The 23,180-nt window shown below is 42.7% G+C and overlaps 2 protein-coding genes across 5 annotated transcripts in view; both read right to left on the minus strand.

The window, feature by feature from the left end:
- The window catches only part of LOC398339 (zinc finger protein), a 28,906-nt gene that overhangs the window by 2,165 nt on the left and 3,561 nt on the right, over window positions 1-23,180 (minus strand). The window contains exons 1-4 of one of the 4 annotated variants that reach the window (XM_041576574.1): window positions 9,094-9,230; window positions 1,017-1,172; window positions 689-910; window positions 477-555 (exon numbers count right to left, since the gene is read on the minus strand). In XM_041576574.1, the coding sequence (XP_041432508.1) occupies window positions 477-555; window positions 689-910; window positions 1,017-1,136 (421 nt within the window). In that variant the 5' untranslated portion in view covers window positions 1,137-1,172; window positions 9,094-9,230. Of the gene's footprint in view, window positions 1-476; window positions 556-688; window positions 911-1,016; window positions 1,173-2,720; window positions 2,938-7,146; window positions 8,938-9,093; window positions 9,231-23,180 lie in introns of those variants that run through there. The other 3 variants (XM_018240038.2, XM_018240039.2, XM_041576575.1) reach the window with 3 other exon arrangements.
- LOC121398052 (oocyte zinc finger protein XlCOF6.1-like) lies at window positions 18,450-23,088 on the minus strand. The gene is made up of 3 exons (XM_041576598.1): window positions 23,036-23,088; window positions 22,823-22,946; window positions 18,450-20,902 (listed from the first exon to the last, which is right to left on the minus strand). The coding sequence occupies exons 1-3, from the start codon at window positions 23,066-23,068 to the stop codon at window positions 19,854-19,856; spliced, it is 1,206 nt and encodes a 401-aa protein (XP_041432532.1). The 5' UTR covers window positions 23,069-23,088; the 3' UTR covers window positions 18,450-19,853.

Genomic DNA, 23,180 nt, shown 5'->3' on the forward strand with positions numbered 1-23,180 from the left:
CATAGAAAAATGTTTAACATTAGACAACACTGAAAAATTACAATGGGCACATAAAAGACCAACTGTATAAACACCAAGTAGAGAAGGTGGTCCAGTTGCTCAAGTCCCAGACCCTCAGCTTAGGGAGTGAATATCTGTAAATGGCAACCGCATGGGCTTACAGGCACTCAAAAGACCCACAAAGGTCATTAAAAGTAAAATTAAAACAAAATTGTGTGAGTCCTTTGAGTGCCTATAGGCCCATGCTGTTACCATTTACTGTTAGACAACACTCACCATAAAATGATGAACTTGACATTAGCATCACTCATTTGTGTATAATATAGTTTTCAAGTGCAGAAAAGTGCCCTTAGATTTATATCATATGCTATCAAAGTAAGAATGATGTCATTTACAGTCCTTGTACTGGTCATTTTAATATGTTCAGTTACATTGGATAATCTAAGATGATTTTGTCACATACACACATTACTCACCCACTGGGCAGAGCTGCTGGGGATCCTCCTTTATCCCTTCCATGTAAAGGGCCTTCTTTCTTTTGATATACTCCCACTCCTGCAAGAAAAATAGATGGAAACATGATGAGTCCTTATGGCAACCTGTCACACACAATGTTCCAGTCATCCCCCAGCCAGAGAAAGGGATTATCATCCACTGTTACTAAACAATAAGGGGCCGCTGTACCCACCTCTCCAGTCAGCAGCTGGATGATGTTGGACATGAGTTCCAGGATCTTCTTGTCATTCTTGTTATTTTCCTTCTGTATGACGGAGCCAGGAGCATGCAAGGCCCTCCCTCCAGTTAGGTTGGTCACATGGCACCTACAGCCTCCTTCCAATATACAGTCAGTGCAGCTCTGTGGGGGGGCCATGTCATCACCTGACTTCTTCTTCTTAGGGATCACATAGCCCTATGTATTGAGAGGGAGAGAAACTGATGAGATGCCTGCAGCAGAGAGACCCCCTTTGTACAGACAGACAGTCTCTTGTCAGTGTGCCAGTCACAGTGCCCCTCACCTCTCCAGTCAGCAGATAGATCATCTCCAGTGTGAGATTCAGGATTTTCTCATTCCGCTCATTTTTATCCTTCTTCTTCCCCTTCATCCCTGTGTCACTCGCTTTCTCTGACATTCCCATTGGCTCCTTGTGGGAGGGACTGACCTGGAATTCCGTCTGTAATTAAACAGTTACACATTTTTATAGTGGATTATTCCCAGCAATATCCCCCAATTAGAGGGGCCATATAGCCTAGAGTGAAATATGCAGAATTTTGGCTGAACTGAATACACTGTCATATATAGAAACATTAGGTTAACAGTCACCCTGCTATAGTTACAGGGGTACCCAGGGCACAAATAAACACTCACCCCAAATCTCCCCCTAACTGGCCTTCAGACTGGGCCCCCTTAGCTCATAACAAGGTTACAGATATATAGAAACATTGGGGTGTCACCCTGCTATAGTTCCAGGGGTACCCAGGGTACAAATAAGCACTCACCCCAAATCTCCCCCTAACTGATCTTCAGACTGGGCCCCCTTAGCTCATAACAAGGTTACAGATATATAGAAACATTGGGGTGTCACCCTGCTATAGTTCCAGGGGTACCAGGGTACAAATAAACACTCACCCCAAATCTCCCCCTAACTGACCTTCAGACTGGGCCCCCTTAGCTCATAACAAGGTTATAGATATATAGAAACATTGGGGTAACAGTCACCCTGCTATAGTTCCAGGGGTACCCAGGGTACAAATAAACACTCACCCCAAATCTCCCCCTAACTGGCCTTCAGACTGGGCCCCCTTAGCTCATAACAAGGTTACAGATATATAGAAACATTGGGGTGTCACCCTGCTATAGTTCCAGGGGTACCCAGGGTACAAATAAGCCCTCACCCCAAATCTCCCCCTAACTGATCTTCAGACTGGGCCCCCTTAGCTCATAACAAGGTTACAGATATATAGAAACATTGGGGTAACAGTCACCCTGCTATAGTTCCAGGGGTACCCAGGGTACAAATAAGCACTCACCCCAAATCTCCCCCTAACTGACCTTCAGACTGGGCCCCCTTAGCTCATAACAAGGTTACAGATATATAGAAACATTGGGGTGTCACCCTGCTATAGTTCCAGGGGTACCAGGGTACAAATAAACACTCACCCCAAATCTCCCCCTAACTGACCTTCAGACTGGGCCCCCTTAGCTCATAACAAGGTTATAGATATATAGAAACATTGGGGTAACAGTCACCCTGCTATAGTTCCAGGGGTACCCAGGGTACAAATAAACACTCACCCCAAATCTCCCCCTAACTGGCCTTCAGACTGGGCCCCCTTAGCTCATAACAAGGTTACAGATATATAGAAACATTGGGGTGTCACCCTGCTATAGTTCCAGGGGTACCCAGGGTACAAATAAGCCCTCACCCCAAATCTCCCCCTAACTGATCTTCAGACTGGGCCCCCTTAGCTCATAACAAGGTTACAGATATATAGAAACATTGGGGTAACAGTCACCCTGCTATAGTTCCAGGGGTACCCAGGGTACAAATAAGCACTCACCCCAAATCTCCCCCTAACTGACCTTCAGACTGGGCCCCCTTAGCTCATAACAAGGTTACAGATATATAGAAACATTGGGGTAACAGTCACCCTGTTATAGTTCCAGGGGTACCCAGGACACACACGAGCAAGGCCAATATAACAAGTAAGTGACACAATACCTTACGATAATAGAAGATAAGAAAAGCAGAATACGCAGCCGAAACCAGGAACGCGCCTCTATCTCTTAGTCACCCGCTTCTGTTCCTACTTCCTGTTTCCCCTGGGCACAACTGCTGTGTTGTCTGTAGGTGCGGAGGGGGCGGGACACGTTCGCTGATTGGCTAAGAGTAGAGGGACGGGTCACGCACAAACACTATGATCGGCACGGATTTAGTCATTGGCTAAGAGAGTAAGGGGCGGGCTACAGAGAGTCAGTGATAGACATCATGCCTGTCAACTAAGTCCAACGGCTGTCAATAGAAAAAGAGGCGGGACAGGAAGCGGCAGGGAGAGTGATGGATACATAAGCGCAACTGATAGGGCCAGTGACGCAGTTCCTGAGGGGACTGAACGTAAGCAGTGACGTGTCCAGCTCCGTGACAGCATTCAGAGTGTTGTATCAAGTTACCCAGCAACCCCGGCTTTATTCCTGTCTCTGTTCATTTTTTATCCTAAAGAGCCTGTGTAAAGTAATCCTATAGCAGCTCAAGCTACTGAGCCCGTTTGGAAAACAGCATCACCATGGAAACAGCCGCCCCGTAACATGGCAGCAGAAGTTTGGTTACCATGGTAACCGCAACACAAACAATTCCTTAGCAGATTCCTCCCGTCGTCATAATAAGGGCAGGGAATCGCTCTGTTGGTGACATCATCCTGTTCTTATGGCAACACCAATAGGGAGGCGAGCAGCCCCAGGAATCGGTTACTATGGCAACAGCTGCAGTCCTACCTCTTATATGTTGTGTTTATTGTGTAAGTTGTGAAAAACATTTTACTTCCTTGTTTTGTGACAAAAAGTCACGCAATTTCCCTCCCCGCCCCTAATTTGCATATGCAAGTTAGGATTCGGTTCGGCCGGGCAGAAGGATTCGGCCAAATCCGTGTCCTGCTGAAAAAGGCCGAATCCCGAACCGAATCCTGGATTCGCTGCATCCCTATCTAATATATTTTGCAACTGGGGGTACTTTATTCACTATAATACACAAGTTTCAGTGAGTCATGTGACAGAAATGACATCAGAACTCACCGTTTATAACTGATGACATCAGAATTCACTGTTTATAAGGATATAATTTACAAGATATTCATGGCTTTTGTGTATTATATATATGTGGGTGTTGCTTAGTCCCGGACTGGCAAACTGTGGGTTGTGGCAAATGCCAAAGGGGCTTCTATAAGTTGCCATAGAAAATCAGTAATTAGTGGGCTAGTGGGGGGCTGTTTGGGCCTCTGTGTATCTGAAATGCCAGGGCCTGTTTTAATTCTCAGTCCAGACCTGGTGCTGTTTCCTGTAGTCTGCAAAGAACCTGGTTACCTTAGTAAAGTCAAAACGTGGTCGTACACTATAAGATCTGTTTGACTGGAGAACTTGACAAACAAGCGTAATTTTCCCCAATATGCCCAACAAAGGCAGGGCCAATAGGCTACTCAGATTGTTCTGTCCTAGGGCCAAACAATTGGATTACAACAATGAGAATCGGTGCTGACTGGGCAAGGGCCGCATCAATTAGTCAATGCATTCCTCAATCAGAAGGGAAAATCAAACCTGCCCAATCTGGTCTATATTTGGGCAGATACCAGTCACGGAGGCCTCTAGGAGGGCCCCGTACACTGGCAGATAATCTGCCCAATTAGTCTAAAGGACCCAAAACAGCATTTTAAACATAGTTCCCAACTGTCCTGTTTTTCACAGGACAGTCCCGATTTTGACAGCTCAACCCACAGTCCTGGATTGTTACTAAAAATGTCCAGACTTTCTCTTTGATCTCCTGCACTGACACCAGAAAAAAATACAAAGTTTCTGAAATGTAATTAAAGAAAACATTTTGTGTAAAAAAAATAAGAATGTACCAGTGCATTATACTCATTTAGATATAAAAGAATTGTGCTTAAAAAAAAAGTAGTGTTTCAGGCTGATTTATTGAATATTTCTGCAAAACCCCTAATAATCCCTCCCTTCTCTTCCACTTGCTGCTCCCTGAATTCCCAGGCTGTGCACTCAGCTCACTGCACTGTAGGACAGGAACCAATCAGCAGCTAGCAGGACCTGATAGGGAACTGAAGCCTGTCTGTGCTTGTGTGACTGCAGGGCTGTGATTGGCTGTCCCCCTCCTACTGTGCTTCTGGCAGGGACCATTAGGACACGCCCACCCCTCATGTGAAACACAGACAGGGACCAGAGAACATCTATAGGGAGCTCCAATAAAGGGGCTATTTTTAAAGATAATATAAATTTTTAGAACCATGTAAACGCAACGACATATATTACTTATAATTGCTTACAAAATTAGGTTTTTTTTCATGTATCCTATATGTCTCCTTTAAATAAAAGGCTTTTGGCAGAGAGCCCAGAACACTGGACAGCTGCACTAAGATGGCTTCTGATGAAGTGACTTGCACAGTCACGAAACATGTCGAGCCTTGCACTCCCCTGCCCTATTTTTGATGTTTGATATGTCACATGCTTTTAATAAGACCCAATAAACGTGGATTTTAACCAAAGATCTTTATGAAATATACCCTGTGACTGATCCGGTGATCCTTAAGTGCGCTTCTGATCGTGTTACTATACGGCTACCCATGTGACCAGAGTGGAATGGTTCTTCCGGACGGCGGGTAATGATTTTCTCTCCCTCCTACATTTGGTGTTCTGATGCGTGTATTCTCTCAGCTGCACTAAAATACATTTCTAACAATTTAAGACAAGCAAAGAAACAATTGTAACAATTTCAGATAAGCAAGTCTCTTGGAGAAACTGTGGCTTGCAGCTTAAAGGGCAATTCACATGACCCACCTTATGCATTTCGTACCCTCCAGCACTTAGTCATAGGTGTCTCTATCAACAGCATGTTCCACACAAAATAAACCCAGGTAATCCCACCCATTTTTTCTTAAAACCAATCAAGGGTATGAAACGCGTAAGGTGGGTCATGTGGGGTCAGTATGTATCTAACTTTTTTTAAATGTGAATACTAATAAATGATTTATTTTTACTAAAAATAAGCCTTGGGATATATATTGTTTGATATAATTTTTTGAGTTCCAGCACCAGACCATAAACACTAGTTATTATTATTGCTTGTGAGTCCCAATGGGTCAAAATGAATTTTTTTTTACTTTCAATTATAATTTTTTTTTAAACATTTCATCAGATTCTGTAATTCACATAAGGATATATTACATCTGGGAGTGTATTTACTTAAATGGGGTGTTGATGTTTGAGTTCACATTTAGTACAATGTAGAGAGAGATATTCTGAGACACAGCCTTGCACGCGGGGAGTTCAGTTATTGGCTCTTGTCTATAAGTCAAGTACAGGTTACACAGATCTATGCACCCGCACATCTCCTTATTTCCAGACCTTACATAAAAAGAAACTGAAAAGCTCAGTTTGCTGGACTGTAGTAAAGGGTGATCACATTAAATGGTGGGCCCGGGTGCTCATGTCCCAGACCTTCAGCATAGGGGAGTAGATCAAGATGCACCAATCTGGAACCTTAAAGGGATACTGTCATGGGAAAAATTTTTTCAAAATGAATCAGTTAATAGTGCTACTCCAGCAGACTTCTGCATTGAAATCCATTTCTTAAAAGAGCAAACAGATTTTTTTATATTCAATTTTGAAATCTGACATGGGGCTAGACATTTTGTCAATTTCCCAGCTGCCCCCAGTCATGTGACACTTTAGGAGAGAAATGCTTTCTGGCAGGCTGCTGTTTATCCATCTCAATGTAACTGAATGCGTCTCAGTGGGACATGGGTTTTTACTATTGAGTGTTGTTCTTAGATCTACCAGGCAGCTGTTATCTTGTGTTAGGGAGCTGCTAACTGGTTACCTTCCCATTGTTCTGTTGTTTGGCTGCTGGGGGGGGGGAAGGGAGGGGGTGATATCACTCCAACTTACAGTACAGCAGTAAAGAGTGATTGAAGTTTATCAGAGCACAAGTCACATGACTTGGGGCAGCTGGGAGTGACAATATGTCTAGCCCCATGTCAGATTTCAAAATTGAATATAAAAAAAATTGGTTTGCTCTTTTGAGAAATGGATTTCAGTGCAAAATTCCCATGACAGTATCCCTTTAAAGGAGACATATAAGTGTAGGGATGTGAAAATCTTAGACACCCTTACACTTTACAGACAGTCCACCAATTGACTCCAAATAAGTTCTAGGAGGTCCCCCATAGGCTAAAACAGCAATATGCCAGGTTTTAGATGGTTAATGGTCGAAGCCGAATTCAAATTTTTTTCAAATTTGAATCGAATTTGCACTATTCCCTAGTCAAGGTACACAAAAATAGCTCGAAAGTCGAATTTTTTTAATTTGAAAATTCACCTCGACCTTTGATAAATCTGCCCCTTATTGTAGAATCGAGGAGCCAATCGTATAAAAAAGATACAAGTTTTATTTTACATTTTGATAAAAAAAACAAAAAAAAAAAACAACAGCCTTATTCCCAGACCTTCTTTATAGTTGTAGAATAAAGCTCACACCACTGGCAGGGTTTGAAGAGGCAGCAATCAAGAGTTTATGTAACAAACGGAGCAAATACTAGTCATCCATTTATTTGGCCCATCCAACGAGATCCAAGTGAGGTGTGACTAGGATAATGAGCCTCGTCAAAATAAAAACTCCCTTGCCCCACTCTATACACACCCAGGCAGTTTGGGAGTAAAGATGAAATTGAGCCAAAAAAGTAGTAGACGTTAACGAGGGATATTTCTTGTGTAAAGACTTCTATATGTTTAAAATATTTGTATTTTTCCCCATTAGTGAATTCTCTGATGTAGTTTGAGGTCGATCTTGTGAGCAAAATGTTTCCCGCAGACAGAACAAGGATACGCCCTTTCCACGGTGTGAATTCTCTCGTGTGCATTAAGGTTTGAGCGATCTCTGAAACATTTCCCACATACAGAGCAAGAGAAAGGTTTCAGTCCCGAGTGGATCCTCTGATGTACAATCAGGCTTTTGTGTTGTGTAAAGCATTTGCCACATTCAGTACAAGCGAAGGGTTTGTCGCCGGTGTGAACTTTCTGGTGCACTTTAAGGTGAGAGTGACGCCCAAAGCATTTCCCGCATTCAGGGCAAGCAAAGGGTTTCTCTCCTGTGTGGGTTCTCTCATGTACAGTCAGGTCGGAACTTTGTGCAAAACATTTGCCACACTGGGAACAAGAAAACGGTTTCACTCCTGTGTGAGTCTTCTGATGTCTAACAAGGGCGCCCTTAGATTTGAAACTTTTATGGCACTTATTACAGTCAAACACCTCCTTTAACGTAAGTGTTTTTTTGGAAGATGTACATAATTTATTTCTTCTATTTCCTATGCAGTTGATATCTATCATGTGTTTATGTGGTCTGCATCTTATTCTATTGTTCCATTCATCCGTTCCCTGTATCTGTTCTGTAAGTGGATTAATGCTGCAATCTGATTGGTTTCCCTCTTCCCATGAAGCCGCTTCCTCTTTAATTACACTTGATACATAATTAGTAAATGCACAGTTATTCCAGCTGTATCCCATGATAGGAGTAGGTGTATTAGGATTAATGCCTGATTGGTTTCCTCTTTCCCATGAAGCCAACTGCTCATTAATACCATTGAATATATAATTATCTGACAAGCTGTTATTCAGGCTGCATCCCATGATAGGAGCAGGTGTATCTGTTCCCTGTATCTGTTCTGTAAATGGATTAATGCTGCAATCTGATTGGTTTCCCTCTTCCCTCGAAGCCACTTCCTCTTTAATGACACTTGATACATAATTAGTGAATACACGATTATTCAGGCTGCATCCCATGATAGGAGTAGGGATATATGTTCCCTGTATCTGTTCTGTAAGTGGATCAATGCTGTAATCTGATTGGTTACTCTCTTCCCATGAAGCCGACTGCTCATTAATACCATTTAATATATAATTATCAGACAAGCTGTTATTCAGGCTGCATTCCATGATAGGAGTAGGTGTATCTGTTCCCTGTATCTGTTCTGTAAGTGGATTAATGCTGCAATCTGATTGGTTTCTCCCTTCAAATGATGCAGCTTGCTCTTTAATCCCATTGGCTGGTGGGGGCTGCTCCTCTGGGGAAATTTTAGGGATTGAGAGATTTACATGTGCTCCTTCAGCCTCAATCTTGCCAGGCTCCTCAACTTTCACGTCACTTGTATCTCCATATACACGATCTATCAATGGAGTGCAGTGGAAATAATTAAGGGCCATTTACCCACATTTCCATCTACATGCCAAAACCTATATACTAAGGAAATGCTATAAACACATCATTTCTAAAATGTACAATCGAGGCCTTCGCAAGCACTTCAGCAAGATATAAAACCTACCACATGGAGCTGCCAGGTGATGTTCTGCTGGAGAAGTGTCAACGTCTTTATCCGCACTCTTGCTTGGGTCGTTATTACAACGTAATGTTACATCCATATGAGCTGTAGTATCAGTCATAGCATCGGGTTCACTATCTGGCAAAGATACAAGCAATGGAATGATTTGGATATTTTCTTATTGAAACAGATACGGATAAGTCTAAAGCGGCTAAACTTGCTTTAGGAGTATCCATAGTAAAAATACAATATAATCACATGTATCATTTGAAACCTTCACAGCAATTCATTTATGTGAAAAATATATTTTTTTAAGAGGAAACATAATGTAAACTAAGAATGTAATATACTCTTTTACTCTTGTTTCAGATTGGTTAATTGAAAATTTCTGCAAAACCCTACTAGTCCCGCCCATCTGTTCCCGCAGCCTCCTTTCCCAGCCTATGAGTAAGTGTCTACCCTTGGCACAAAATGCGTCAGACGTAATTATGTCCTAACTAAGGATTTTCTACTTTTTATACATCATTTGGGCTCCTCTGTTTCAAGTAACAGTAAGTCTCTCCCAACTTTTGGTTTTGTTTGACGTTACCAAATTATATGGCCCGTGGACTGGGGGCCCTTTTTGGGATGTGACTACTGTGTATGATTTTTTTGACCTATTTCACTTTTTGAGACAAAAATGTATATGGAACTCTGGATTTTTCCTTAACAAATAGAACTGCACACCACAGCAATAGGGTAAATCTCCTTTTAAATGCTGTGCAGGGGAGCCAGTGGCACTCAGCTCACTGCACTGTAGTACAGGAACCAATCAGCAGCTAGGCTGTAGGGATGTAGCGAATGTCGGAAAAAAAATTCGCGAACATATTCGCGAACTTGCGTCAAAAATGCGAACGGTTCGCGAACGTCGCGAACCCCATAGACTTCAATGGGAAGGCGAATTTTAAAAGCTAGAAAAGACATTTCTGGCCAGAAAAATGATTTTAAAGTTGTTTAAAGGGTGCAACGACCTGGACAGTGGCATGCCAGAGGGGGATCAAGGGCAAAAATGTATCTGAAAAATCCATTGTTGACACAGCGCTGCGTTTTGTGCTGTAAAGGGCAGAAATCACACTACATTTCTAAACCTGTGTAATAAACTGCTTTAAAACGTCCGGCGTCTACATGTAAAGGTTACAGCCTGTTCACACACAAAGACGAAACGCGGCGCTTACTGAAACGCAAAAAAACGCAAAGAGCTTTAATGAATGATACCGTCAAGTGAGCAAATAATAGTTGTTAATTACTAGTTGCTTGTCACCTCCAGGATGTTCGTCCTGTTGGTGGCAATATTTCTGTAGTGGTGTGTTTAGCAGTCACCGTGCTTGTGCGCACGTGCACGGTCAGGCAGAGGTAATTCAATGTACAGTGAAGTGAACCAAAAAACACTCATTCTGCAGTGTGGGCCCAGTTTTGGTCTACTTTATTGATCACCTGCGGTGACCATAAAAGATGCGATTTTGCCACTGTTGCAGAACCCTGAAAAATTAGGCATGTTTACTTTCCTGAAAAATTATGTTTTTTTTGTCGCAGCCACTGAACCAGAAGGCCAGAAACAATATGCCATATAAATGCTGAAAATATTCATTTTTTTTTGTCGCAGCCACTGCAGCACAGAGGCCAGAAAAAATATGCCATATAAATGCAAACAATATTAATTTTTTTTTGTCGCAGCCACTGCAGCACAGAGGCCAGGAAAAATATGCCATATAAATGCAAACAATATTAATTTTTTTTTGTCGCAGCCACTGCAGCACAGAGGCCAGAAAAAATATGCCATATAAATGCAAACAATATTCATTTTTTTTTGTCGCAGCCACTGCAGCACAGAGGCCAGGAAAAATATGCCATATAAATGCTGAAAATATTCATTTATTTTTGTCGCAGCCACTGAAGCACAGAGGCCAGAAACAATATGCCATATAAATGCTGAAAATATTCATTTATTTTTGTCGCAGCCACTGAAGCACAGAGGCCAGAAACAATATGCCATATAAATGCTGAAAATATTCTTTTTTTTTTGGCACAGCCACTGAAGCACAGAGGCCAGAAAAAATATGCCATATAAATGCTGAAAATATTCATTTATTTTTGTCGCAGCCACTGAAGCACAGAGGCCAGAAACAATATGCCATATAAATGCTGAAAATATTCTTTTTTTTTTGGCACAGCCACTGCAGCACAGAGGCCAGAAAAAATATGTCATACAAATGATGAAAATATTCATTTATTTTTGTCGCAGCCACTGAAGCACAGAGGCCAGAAACAATATGCCATATAAATGCTGAAAATAGTCATTTTTTTTGTCACAGCCACTGAAGCACAGAGGCCAGAAACAATATGCCATATAAATGCTGAAAATATTCATTTTTTTTTGTCACAGCCACTGCAGCACAGAGGCCAGAAAAAATATGCCATACAAATGATGAAAATATTCATTTATTTTTGTCGCAGCCACTGAAGCACAGAGGCCAGAAACAATATGCCATATAAATGCTGAAAATAGTCATTTTTTTTGTCACAGCCACTGAAGCACAGAGGCCAGAAACAATATGCCATATAAATGCTGAAAATATTCATTTTTTTTTGTCACAGCCACTGCAGCACAGAGGCCAGAAAAAATATGCCATACAAATGATGAAAATATTCATTTATTTTTGTCGCAGCCACTGAAGCACAGAGGCCAGAAACAATATGCCATATAAATGCTGAAAATATTCATTTTTTTTGTCACAGCCACTGAAGCACAGAGGCCAGAAACAATATGCCATATAAATGCTGAAAATATTCATTTTTTTTGTCACAGCCACTGAAGCACAGAGGCCAGAAAAAATATGCCATATAAATGCTGAAAATATTCATTTATTTTTGTCACAGCCACTGAAGCACAGAGGCCAGAAAAACTCAGGATTTACCTGGATTCAAATTAAACCAGTAGGGTTTGCACCCTAGTTTGTAACGGTGGTGGAGGGAGGAGGACGCTAAAGGACAGCTGTATGTGGAGTCATGAGGCGTGCAGAGAAGGACAGCTGCATGGGGAGTCAGAAACTCAGAACAAGTCTTCCGGCGTGCAGTAACCCTCCGAGATCCACCCCTCATTCATTTTAATAAAGGTCAGGTAATCCACACTTTTGTGACCTAGGCGAGTTCTCTTCTCAGTTACAATCCCTCCTGCTGCACTGAAGGTCCTTTCTGAGAGGACACTTGAGGCGGGGCAAGACAAGAGGTTCATGGCAAATTGTGACAGCTCTGGCCACAGATCAAGCCTGCGCACCCAGTAGTCCAGGGGTTCATCGCTCCTCAGAGTGTCGATATCTGCAGTTAATGCCAGGTAGTCCGCTACCTGCCGGTTGAGGCGTTCTTTGAGGGTGGATCCAGAAGGGTTCTGGCGCTGCCTTGGACAAAAAAACATTTGCATGTCTGACGTTACAGAGTGGCCAAAGTGCTTTGTCCTTGCAGGTGCGCTCGTGGCAGGATTACTGGCACCTCTGCCCCTGGAATGTTGATGAGTTCCTGAAGTGACATCACCCTTAAAAGCATTGTACAACATGTTTTGCAGGCTGGTTTGTAAATGCAGCATCCTTTCAGACTTGTGGTATGTTGGTAACATTTCTGCCACTTTATGCTTGTACCGAGGGTCTAGTAGAGTCGCGACCCAGTACAGGTCCTTCTCCTTAAGCCTCTTGATACGGGGGTCCTTCAACAGGCATGACAGCATGAAAGACCCCATTCTCACAAGGTTGGATGCAGAGGTATCCATCTCCGCTTCCTCGTTATCAAGGACTGCATCATCCACGGTCTCCTCCCCCCAGCCACGTACAAGACCAGGGGTCCCCAAAAGGTCACCACTAGCCCCCTGTGAAGCCTGCTCCTGTTGGTCCTCCTCCTCCACAAAGCCACCTTCCTCCTCTGACTCCACTTCTGACACCTCTCCCTGCGTTGCAGCAGGTGCCTGGGTTCGTTCTGGTGATTCCGACCAGAAATCGTGCGCTTCCTGCTCCTCGTCACGCTGGTCTACAGCCTCATCTGTCACTCGTCGCACGGCACGCTCCAGGAAGAAAGCAAAGGGTATTAGGTCGCTGATGGTGCCTTCGGTGCGACTGACCATGTTTGTAACCTCTTCAAAAGGGCGCATGAGCCTGCAGGCATCGCGCATAAGCACCCAGTAACGGGGGAAAAAAATCCCCAGCTCTGCAGATCCAGTCCTACCACCCAGTTCAAACAGGTATTCGTTGACGGCTCTTTGTTGTTGCAGCAGACGTTCCAACATGAGGAGCGTTGAATTCCAGCGAGTCTGGCTGTCGCAAATCAAACGCCTGACTGGCATGTTGTACCGCTGCTGAATGTCAGCAAGGCGTGCCATGGCTGTATAGGAATGTCTGAAATGGGCCGACACCTTCCTGGACTGCCTGAGAACGTCCTGGAATCCTGGGTACTTTGAGACAAAACGTTGGACTATTAAATTCAGAACATGTGCCATGCAGGGCACATGTGTTAAATTGCCCAGTCTCAGTGCTGCCAACAGATTGCTTCCATTGTCACACACCACTTTTCCGATCTTCAGTTGGTGTGGGGTCAGCCACTGATCGGCCTGTGACTGCAGAGATGACAGGAGTACAGATCCGGTATGGTTTCTGCTTTCCAGGCACGTCATCCCCAAGACAGCATGACAACGGCGTACCTGGCACGTCGCATAGCCTAGGGGGAGCTGGGGGCCTCAGAGTCCACCAGCTGGTATGGTAAAAGCTGGCGGGCTAAGAGTGCAGACAAGCCAGCTGTCAGACGCCGGGCAAGGGGGTGACTCGCAGACATTGGCTTCTTACGCTCAAACATGGCCCTCACAGAAACTTGGCTGGGGGCAGATGACTGGGAATGGGAACTGGTGGTCAAGGTGGAAGGCGGAGTGGAGGGTGGTTCAGACGGGTCAAGGACAGCAGAGGTAGAGCAGTAAGATGCTGGACCAGAAGGAGGGTGGCTTTTAGTTTGCCTGTTGCCTTTGAGGTGTTGCTCCCAAAGTGCTTTGTGCTTGCCGTTCATGTGCCTTCGCATAGAAGTTGTACCTATGTGGCTGTTGGGCTTCCCAAGACTCAGTTTCTGACTGCACTCATTGCAAATTACAATGCTTTTGTCAGAGGCACACACATTAAAAAAATCCCACACTGCTGACCTTTTTGAAGCTGGCAATCTGGCGGTAACAGTAGAAGTTGGCGGCGTTGGCGGCAATGGCGGGTGCGTTGGCCGGCTGACCACAGGTGCCGATACATGTTGTTGCCCTACTGTTCCCTGCGAGCTGTCCTCCCTGCTTCTTCCAAGTCTTATTCTCCTCCTGCCTCTCTGACTCTCCGTCTCTCCATCTGAACTATCCTCCTCTTGCTCTCTTCTACTGGGCACCCACAAAACATCAATCTCCTCATCATCATTCTCCTCAGATGCATCAATTTCTTCTGACAGCTCACAAAAGGAAGCAGCAGCGGGGACCTCCTCATCACTCATTATGTCCATCTCTGTTGAGTTCAGGCCTTTTTAAAACTGGGCAATTTCCTAGGGCCACAGGATAGCATAGCAGCACGGCCCCTAGTGCCTCTGCGTGGCGGCCTGCCTTTGCCTGGCATTATTTTTAAAACAAAAACAACAACTCAGGTGCTGTTTCTGGAGACGGTATTATTATTGATATTTAGACGGAATGTGAACAAGCTCACACAGCTAAGTGGCAGTGGTTTGAAGAACACACTGGGCAAATAATGCCTGCAAGGTCAACGTATACACTACAGCAGTGGTGGATACGGAATATATTATTGCTGCTTGAAAAACGTCACTCAGGTGGTGTTTCTGGAGACGGTATTATTATTGATATTTAGACAGAATGTGAACAAGCTTACACAGCTAGATGGCAGTTGTTTGAAAATGAAGAACACACTGGGCAAATAATGCCTACAAGTGCACTACTATTGGTGCACTACTATGAAGAACAGCAAACAGCACTGGACACGTTAAAGAACAGTGAGATAAGTAAAATAAAAAAATTTTTATATATATTAAAAAAAAAAATTACTCTGGTTGGTGCTGAACTACTAGGAGCAGCACACCAGTCCCACTCCCCACCCCAACACAGCTAGACTAATAGCACTGGGCTCTTATAGTAGCAACTAGCAAAGTAAAAAAACAAAAAAGAAAATAAAAGCAGTCCTTACAAGGACTATTGGGTTATTACAGCAGTCAGCAGATGAGATCAGTGCCCACAGCAGGCAGCTACATACAGAGCACTGCAGTAGAAGGTAGATTACTAGCCAGCAAAGCTACCCTAAAATGTCCCTCAAATCCCTGCAGACTTCTGTCCCTCCAATACAGAGCAGTATCAAGTAGATTACTAGCCAGCAAACTTACTATCAACTGTCCCTCAAATCACTAACAGCTCTCTCCCTACACTAGCTCTTCCAAGCACACACAGGCAGAATGAAAAAACGCTGCAGGGCTTCAGTTTATATATGGAAGGGGAGTGGTCCAGGGGGTGTGGGGGTGGTCCAGGAGGGAGAGCTTCCTGATTGGCTGCCATGTATCTGCTGGTCTGGGGTGAGAGGGCAAAAAAAAGCGCCAGCTAAGGCGAACCCAAAATGGCGAACGTCGCACGACGTTCGCGAACATTCGGCGAGCGCGAACAGTCGATGTTCGCGCGAACAAGTTCGCCGGCGAACAGTCCGCGACATCCCTACTAGGCTGACCTGATAGGGACTGAAGCCTGACTATGCTTGTGTGACTGCAGGGCTGTGATTGGCTGTCCCCTCCTACTGTGCTTCTGGCAGGGATCATTAGGACATGCCCACCCTTCATTAGGGACAGGGACCAGAGAACATACTGTATATGGAGAGCTCAAATAAAGGTGCGAATTCTGAAGACAATATTAATTTACAGCCACAAGTAAAACCAGCACCATATAGTATATATTATTGCCTACACAATTAGGGTTTTTTATTTATCCTATATGTCTCCTTTAAAGATAGTATTAAGTATTATTAAGTATTGCCTACAGAGTAGATGGATTTTCAACCAATCCTATATCTTTTAAGATGACAGAATCTTGTTATTCAGCCTAATCTTGTTTTGCAAACTGCAGCAATTCTCCTAGAGTAATAGCTTCTTCCAACTGCAGTTTTCACATCTCTCCATAAGTACAGTGGGGTTTAGATTCATTGCTGCCACTTCATTGCTGGACAGAACTGTCCAATGTTTTCTCTTAAACCATTCCTGGGTGATTTGGCCATTGTCCTGCTTGAGGGACCAGGATTTGTGAAACCGACCCTGCTTTCTGGTTCTAGGTTTAGTATTGCTCCCCAAACCACCTTGATAATCTCCTGATGTTATGATGCACAGAGTCAAGGCGCCCAGTTACAGGCAATAAATCAACAGTCTAAGGCCGACTATGGGGATGGGTTTTCAGGCACGTTTCAGGGGCTGCTGCACCGCATCGCTAGTGCAGTGAGCGCTATTGCGCTCGCTGCGCTAGAAGAGCCGAATTTCCGTTTAAAAAAACGGAAATTTGGCTCTTAAAGTTACCAGAGGCGGCTTTTTGCCGCCCCTGGTAACTGGCCGCTCCGTGCCGCCTGAGGCAAGATTCTCACCTTGCCTCATGGCCGGAGCGGCCCTGTGGATTTTTATCGTTCCCAAATAAACTCTAATTTTGTTTCATATGCCCCAACAAATTCTGTTTGGCTTGTTTGTGTCCTTCAGAGTTCCCTTCCATTAAAGTGGACCTGTCACCCAGCCACAAAAATCTGTATAATAAAAGCCCTTTTCAAATTAAACATGAAACCCAATTTCTATTTTTTATTAAAGTATTCATAGCTGTTGTAAGCTCATTTAAAAATCTCAGCTGTCAATCAAATATCATCTGCCCCTCCTCTATGCCTAGGCATAGAGGCAGGGCAGACAATTGCTTTCACTTTCCATTCAGCACTTCCTACATGTCACTGCTCTCCACACATTCCCCCGTTCTCTTCACCATTTAATTGTATAACCAGGACATGGGGATGGACATCAGGTCCCCCATTCTGGTGCACAACCAAGATTCTGAGATGATACAAGACTTGTCTTAATAACAGTGTCCCACAAAATGGTTGCTGCCCGCTTGCTATAACAATGAGTTCCCAGACTGAAGGAAACAAGATTCAAATAATTTATATAGTGTAATTAAAGTTCATTTTGCTTGACTAATGTGATAAAATAGGATTTGGAATTATTTTTTTGTGTGGCGGGTCCCCTTTAAGATGGTGACAGATGATAGAGTTGAAGCTATTGTTCCTTGTGCCTAAAGTTCAGCTTGATTCTGTGCATCAATTGATCAAATAATTTGAATAATCCTTCTCTTTAGTCTTTGATGATTTTGCTCATGTGCCCAAATACAGGAGGATTGGCTTACATTGCCACAGGTTGCATGGTGGCCACAGGATAAGAACGTCTCTGGAGATGGACTTGTAGCCTTGAGCTTGTACTTACTAACTAACAATTTTCTGTCTCCCCCTCCTCAAACAGTTCTCTGCTCTTCTTTCTTTTCTTCAAGTGCATTGTGAGTCACATAGACAATACAAATAAGATAAAGCTCTAATTATACCTTGTAGATCTACTCAAACCAGAGTACGGTGCTATCCCATAGCCTTTTAACACTTTTCACTTTGATACAGTAAAGGTTAGACCAGTGATCCCCAACCAGTAGCTTGTGAGTAACGTGTTGCTCTCCAACCCCTTGGCTGTTGTTCTCAGTGGCTTTAAAGCAGGAACTTATTTTTGAATTCCAGGCTTAGAAGCAAGTTTTAATTGTATAGTGCCAAGTAGAGCCTCCTGTAGGCTGCCAGTCCATATAGGGGCTACCAACTAGCCAATCGCAGCCCTTATTTGGCACCTCAAGGGACTTTTTCACGCTTGTGTCGATCCCCAACTCTTTTTACATTTGAATGTGGCTCCCGGGTAAAAAAGGTTGGGGACCCCTGGGCTAGATGGATTACTGTACCCAGAAAGAGGAATAAAAAAAGAAAATGTTTTTGTCATGTCTGCTACACATCAGTCTTAATGATTTTTTTATCTCTGATGCCACACTAGGAACAGAAACATCATTATTTCTGGGCACAGATTAAACATGCTTGGGGAACCAAAATGGCTTGGTTACTATGGGCTACTGCCTGGGTACAAATTAGTCCAAATGGTCCTAACCTTGTCTCATGGTAACACCTTTGTTTCAGTATTCCAACCTCAACTGCAATAAATTGAGACCACTAGGACCTTAAGGGGCAAATGTACAAGAAACAATTCAAGAACATTTCTGGAAAAAGTAATTTTGAGATATTTTATTTTCCAAATGATTAAAAATAAATGGAACGATGTAATCTTTGTAATTACAGTATTCCCATTCAAGTGTTTTCATTAATGTGCTAGTAATGGGGGAGAGGGAATCTTAAAAAACTTGACAATAATCTCTCGCAGAGTGATCTTAGTTTAAAAAGTGTTTTTTTGGGAGACCAATATTTATTATGTTTTACCACTTATGGGACAAGTCATCGTATTTCATTTATGGAAGTACCGTCACTTGACTTCTCAAGAATTCTTGGGTTGGGCTTATAAAAAACAATTCAACAGCAGTCTGTGGGAACCTTGTGCTCCTATTTTACTTGTTGTCATGTATGTGACCAGGGCTGCTTCTGTAATGAGGCAAGGGGAGTACCTTGCTGATCTTGGTTTGGTATCTTTAATACCAAAAATGAGGTTGTATTAGCTGGGCTGTCCAACTGGAGGCCCAAGGGCTGGATGTGGCCCTCCAAGTGATTTTAATGGCCCCCAGTCTACTCAAAGGCTCTATAGACTTTACTGCATGACATCAACATTTTAACTGACTATGGCCCTCAAACATTCTATATGAGAAATAATTGGCCCACCACATGTAAAAGTTGGGCAGTGCTGGCATTGAAGATGTATATGTGCTCTCTGCTCTTTCACAGCTGTAGAAGTAGGCGGCATCCTCACACTGCAGGAGGGCCAGAGACACCCCTGTGTGTAACTGATGAAATGCTGCAAGACTTTTTATAAACATCTAGATTTCAAAAAATTACAGATTCTATGTATATAATAAATGTGTAGAATAAGTTTAATATTTCTGTGTTATAACCTATTATAAAACCTTTTACCGGTTAAAGGAGAAGGAAAGTCGTTTTCACGGCAAATGTTAGGCCCGGGGTTATACAATTGAGACTTCTGTCTTCTTTCTTCAAATTTCCCGGGGCAGACGCATGTGCAGTAGAATGAAAAATCGACTTTTTAGTTAAAAGTTCGGCTTTTCACTCTGATGCGCAGCCGCGAGTAGAAAGAAGAAGACAGAAGAGGATCGCTCTGTGGTGCTCACTGGTAGAACCCCAGGCCGGTGCAGTTTTCTGCTGAAAGGAGCACCAGCCTGGGGTTTTAGGTAAGTCAATATAATCACTTGGGCGTGCCTAACATGGAAGTGTGAAACGGCTTTCCTTCGCTTTTAATATTTCTATGTACCATAAGGTTGCCAACTTTTCTGGAAAAAAATACCGGCCTTCTTATATATTTATAATTTTTCCTTATTAATAACATTGGGATCAGCCACCTTTTTTACTGGTCAGGCCGGTAAAATATCTGCCAGGTGGCAACCCTAATGTACCATAAGGTCGGAGCTCTGTGCAAAGCTTTTTCCACATATATATAAAAATATATGATTTCTATCGCATGTGGATTCTTTGATGTGCTAGAAGGGTTGTGTGTCGTGCAAAATATTTGCCACACTCAGAGCAACAATACGTTTTTTCCCCCGTGTGAGTACTTTTGTGGGCATTTAGGCCTGAAATTTGCATAAAACGCTTGCCACATTCAGCACAAGAGAAGGGTTTTTCCCCGGTGTGAGTTCTTTTATGAGCGTTAAGGCCGGAGGTTTGAGTAAAACATCTGCCACATTCAGAACAAGAAAATGGTTTCTCTCCGGTGTGAATTCTTTTATGGGCATTGAGGCCGGACATTTGCGTGAAACTTCTGCCACATTCAGAGCAAGAAAATGGTTTCTCCCCGGTGTGAATTCTCTGATGTACAATAAGGCCAGAGATTTGCGTGAAACGTCTGCCACATTCAGAACAAGAAAATGACTTCTCCCCTGTGTGAATCTTCTGATGCGCAACAAGAAGAGAATGAAACATAAAATGTTTTCCACAATCAGCACAAAACAGTTGCTTCTTTCCAGCGGGAATTCTTTTATGCAAACGAAGATTTGACTTTTGCCTAAAAGGTTTTCTACTTTGGGAACGTAAAAATGGTCTTTCTCCCTTGTGAACTCTCTGGTGAGAATGAAGCTGTGACTGATCCGAGAAACAGTTTCCACATTCTGAGCAGCAAAACATTTTCCCTCTTTGTCTGCCGTGATGCAAAGTACCCTGGGAGCCTTTTTTAAAACATTTCCTAAAATCGGTACAGGATAATGGTTTCTTGTCCTTCTTAGAAGAGTTCTGATCTTTAACAACAACTTTGTTCTTGCTAATGGCTTCATCCAGCTCACAGCAGCCAGTCCTTCCATGTAAGATATGTATTTTTGGTTGAGACATGCACATCAAATCACATGAACTTGCTTCCTCTTTAATACCATTTTTTGGTTGGGGCTGTTTAATTGGAGAAGGTTTAGGGTTTGTGAGGTTTTCGTCTGCACAACAAACAGCCCCAGTTTTGCTTGACTTATTATTATAACATTCCAGATTAGCTGTAATATTGCTCTGATCTTCATATTCTGGCAAAGACACAAGCATTTAAAGACTACTGTGAAACAATAAATGTCAAATATTTTAAAGGAGACATATAGGATAAATGAAAAAACCCTAATTTTGTAGGCAATTATGAGTAATATATGGTGTTGCTTTTACTTGGTGCTTAACATTAATATTATCTTTAAAAATAGCCCCTTTATTGGAGCTCCCTATAGATGTTCTCTGGTCCCTGTCTGTGTTTCAAATGAGGGGTGGGCGTGTCCCTGCCAGAAGCACAGTAGGAGGGGGACAGCCAATCACAGCCCTGCAGTCACACAAGCACAGACAGGCTTCAGTTCCCTATCAGGTCCTGCTAGCTGCTGATTGGTTCCTGTCCTACAGTGCAGTGAGCTGAGTGCACAGCCTGGGAATTCAGGGAGCAGCAAGTGGAAGAGAAGGGAGGAATTATTAGGGGTTTTTGCAGAAATATTCAATAAATCAGCCTGAAACACTACTTTTTTAAGCACAATTCTTCTATATCTAAATAAGTATAATGCACTGGTACGTTGTTCTTTTTAACACAAAATGTCTCCTTTAAATGGTAGCTAAAGCCTGCTTCTTGGGATCATGAAAATCCACATATTAAAGGGACATTTAATAATCAGCAATTTTTTGTCACAATTGCAATTCTTGATGCCATCTTGTTTTAACAAACATATCTTTCCATCTTAAATAATAAAAACCTCACCACTTAACACGGCCAAGCTTCTTCTTCTAATTATTTAAGAAGGGGAAATATCATTAGAAAAAATAAAATCAATTTTGAACCAATTTTTGACACTGTCTTTTTTTCATTTACAATCTTTTCTTCTAAAAATCCTTAAAAATTAAAAAGCGAACCACATAAACATTGGCAATTTTTTTCTCGTTATTATTTTGTAATTTTGTAGCATTTTTAGAAATGACATTACAAATATGAGTATTCCAAGAATGTTCTTGGCCCACTTCAGCCCATATTAAGATGCACAAAAATAAAAATCCAGTCTGTGATTTACTGGGGCACACAAATAGCACAATGTTTTTTTAATGGAGATTACAGTACTTTTAAATCCCTATAGTGGGATGGAGTACAAGTAATGCACCGACACAGTCAAACAGGGAAGGGCTAATGAAATTACACTCTCTGGTAGAGAAGGGGCAATCCAAAGAAATCCTGATCTAGTTATATGTATACTTAATGCAGGTGAAACTTGAAAATGGCTCCCGTTGCCCACAGAACAGAACTGTTAAAGAATGAATGGCATATTTTACCATCTCCCCATCACATAACTAGCCCTGAACCTGTATAAAGTTCATACCCAGACCACAGACACCCATCTCACATGCAGGCATGGGTAATTGTGCCTAAACTGCATAGCATTCTGCCAAGACAACAAGCATTTATTATTTCCTTTGGTTTTGGGGATTAAACATTGGCGAGTCTGTACAGATGTCTCTGAGGCCTTCCAATACCAATACTTTACTTCTATCTATCATTGCAACACAGTCACAGACTGTTAGATTGTACCAAGATCTCTTTCCGTAAATTAAGTGGATGATTCTCACAAAAGATTCTTCCTCCTGGAAATCAGCCAGAATCTGAACCTCCATTGAAACTGGTACTAACAGAACATGTTGTCCTAACATTGCCTAGTTCCAGTCCTGGCCAAAAGGATAAAGCCTTTCTCAGTGTGCAGTCTGGAATTAGGATTAATATGTGAAAACAAAGCCTTTTCTCAGTGTGCAGGCTGGAATTAGGATTAATATGTGAAAACAATGCCTAACACTACATTTAAAAAAATAATAATTCAAATATTGCATTTCAAAATGCATGCATGCTTTTGCCTAGAACAGTGGAGTTCCCTTTTATTATGTTCAGTTAAACACAAGGTTCTGATATTTTCTGCCCTGCACCCATTACTCACCTAGTGGGTGGAGCTTCTGAGCCGACTCTTTTATCCCTTCCTCATAAAGGTCCTTGTTTCCTTTTATATAGTCCCACTCGTCCAAGGAAAAATAGATGGAAACATGATGAGTCCTTATGGCAACCTGTCACACACAATGTTCCAGTCATCCCCCAGCCAGAGAAAGGGATTATCATCCACTGTTACTAAACAATAAGGGGCCGCTGTACCCACCTCTCCAGTCAGCAGCTGGATGATGTTGGACATGAGTTCCAGGATCTTCTTGTCATTCTTGTTATTTTCCTTCTGTATGACGGAGCCAGGGGCATGCAGGGCCCCCCCATCATCTGACTTCTTCCTAGGGATGTAGTGCTAAATA

The sequence above is a fragment of the Xenopus laevis genome, chromosome 9_10L (assembly GCF_017654675.1).
Source record: "Xenopus laevis strain J_2021 chromosome 9_10L, Xenopus_laevis_v10.1, whole genome shotgun sequence".
In the NCBI taxonomy this organism is placed as follows: Eukaryota; Metazoa; Chordata; class Amphibia; order Anura; family Pipidae; genus Xenopus; species Xenopus laevis.

Coding starts and splice junctions, on each gene's coding strand:
- LOC121398052 (XM_041576598.1), bottom strand. CDS start 23,068: ATGTCCAACATCATCCAGCTGCTGACTGGAGAG. Junction 22,947..23,035: donor TCCAGCTGCTGACTGGAGAG/GTGGGTACAGCG, acceptor TGTGTGTGACAG/GTTGCCATAAGGACTCATCA. Junction 20,903..22,822: donor TCAGAAGCTCCACCCACTAG/GTGAGTAATGGG, acceptor TGTCTTTGCCAG/AATATGAAGATCAGAGCAAT.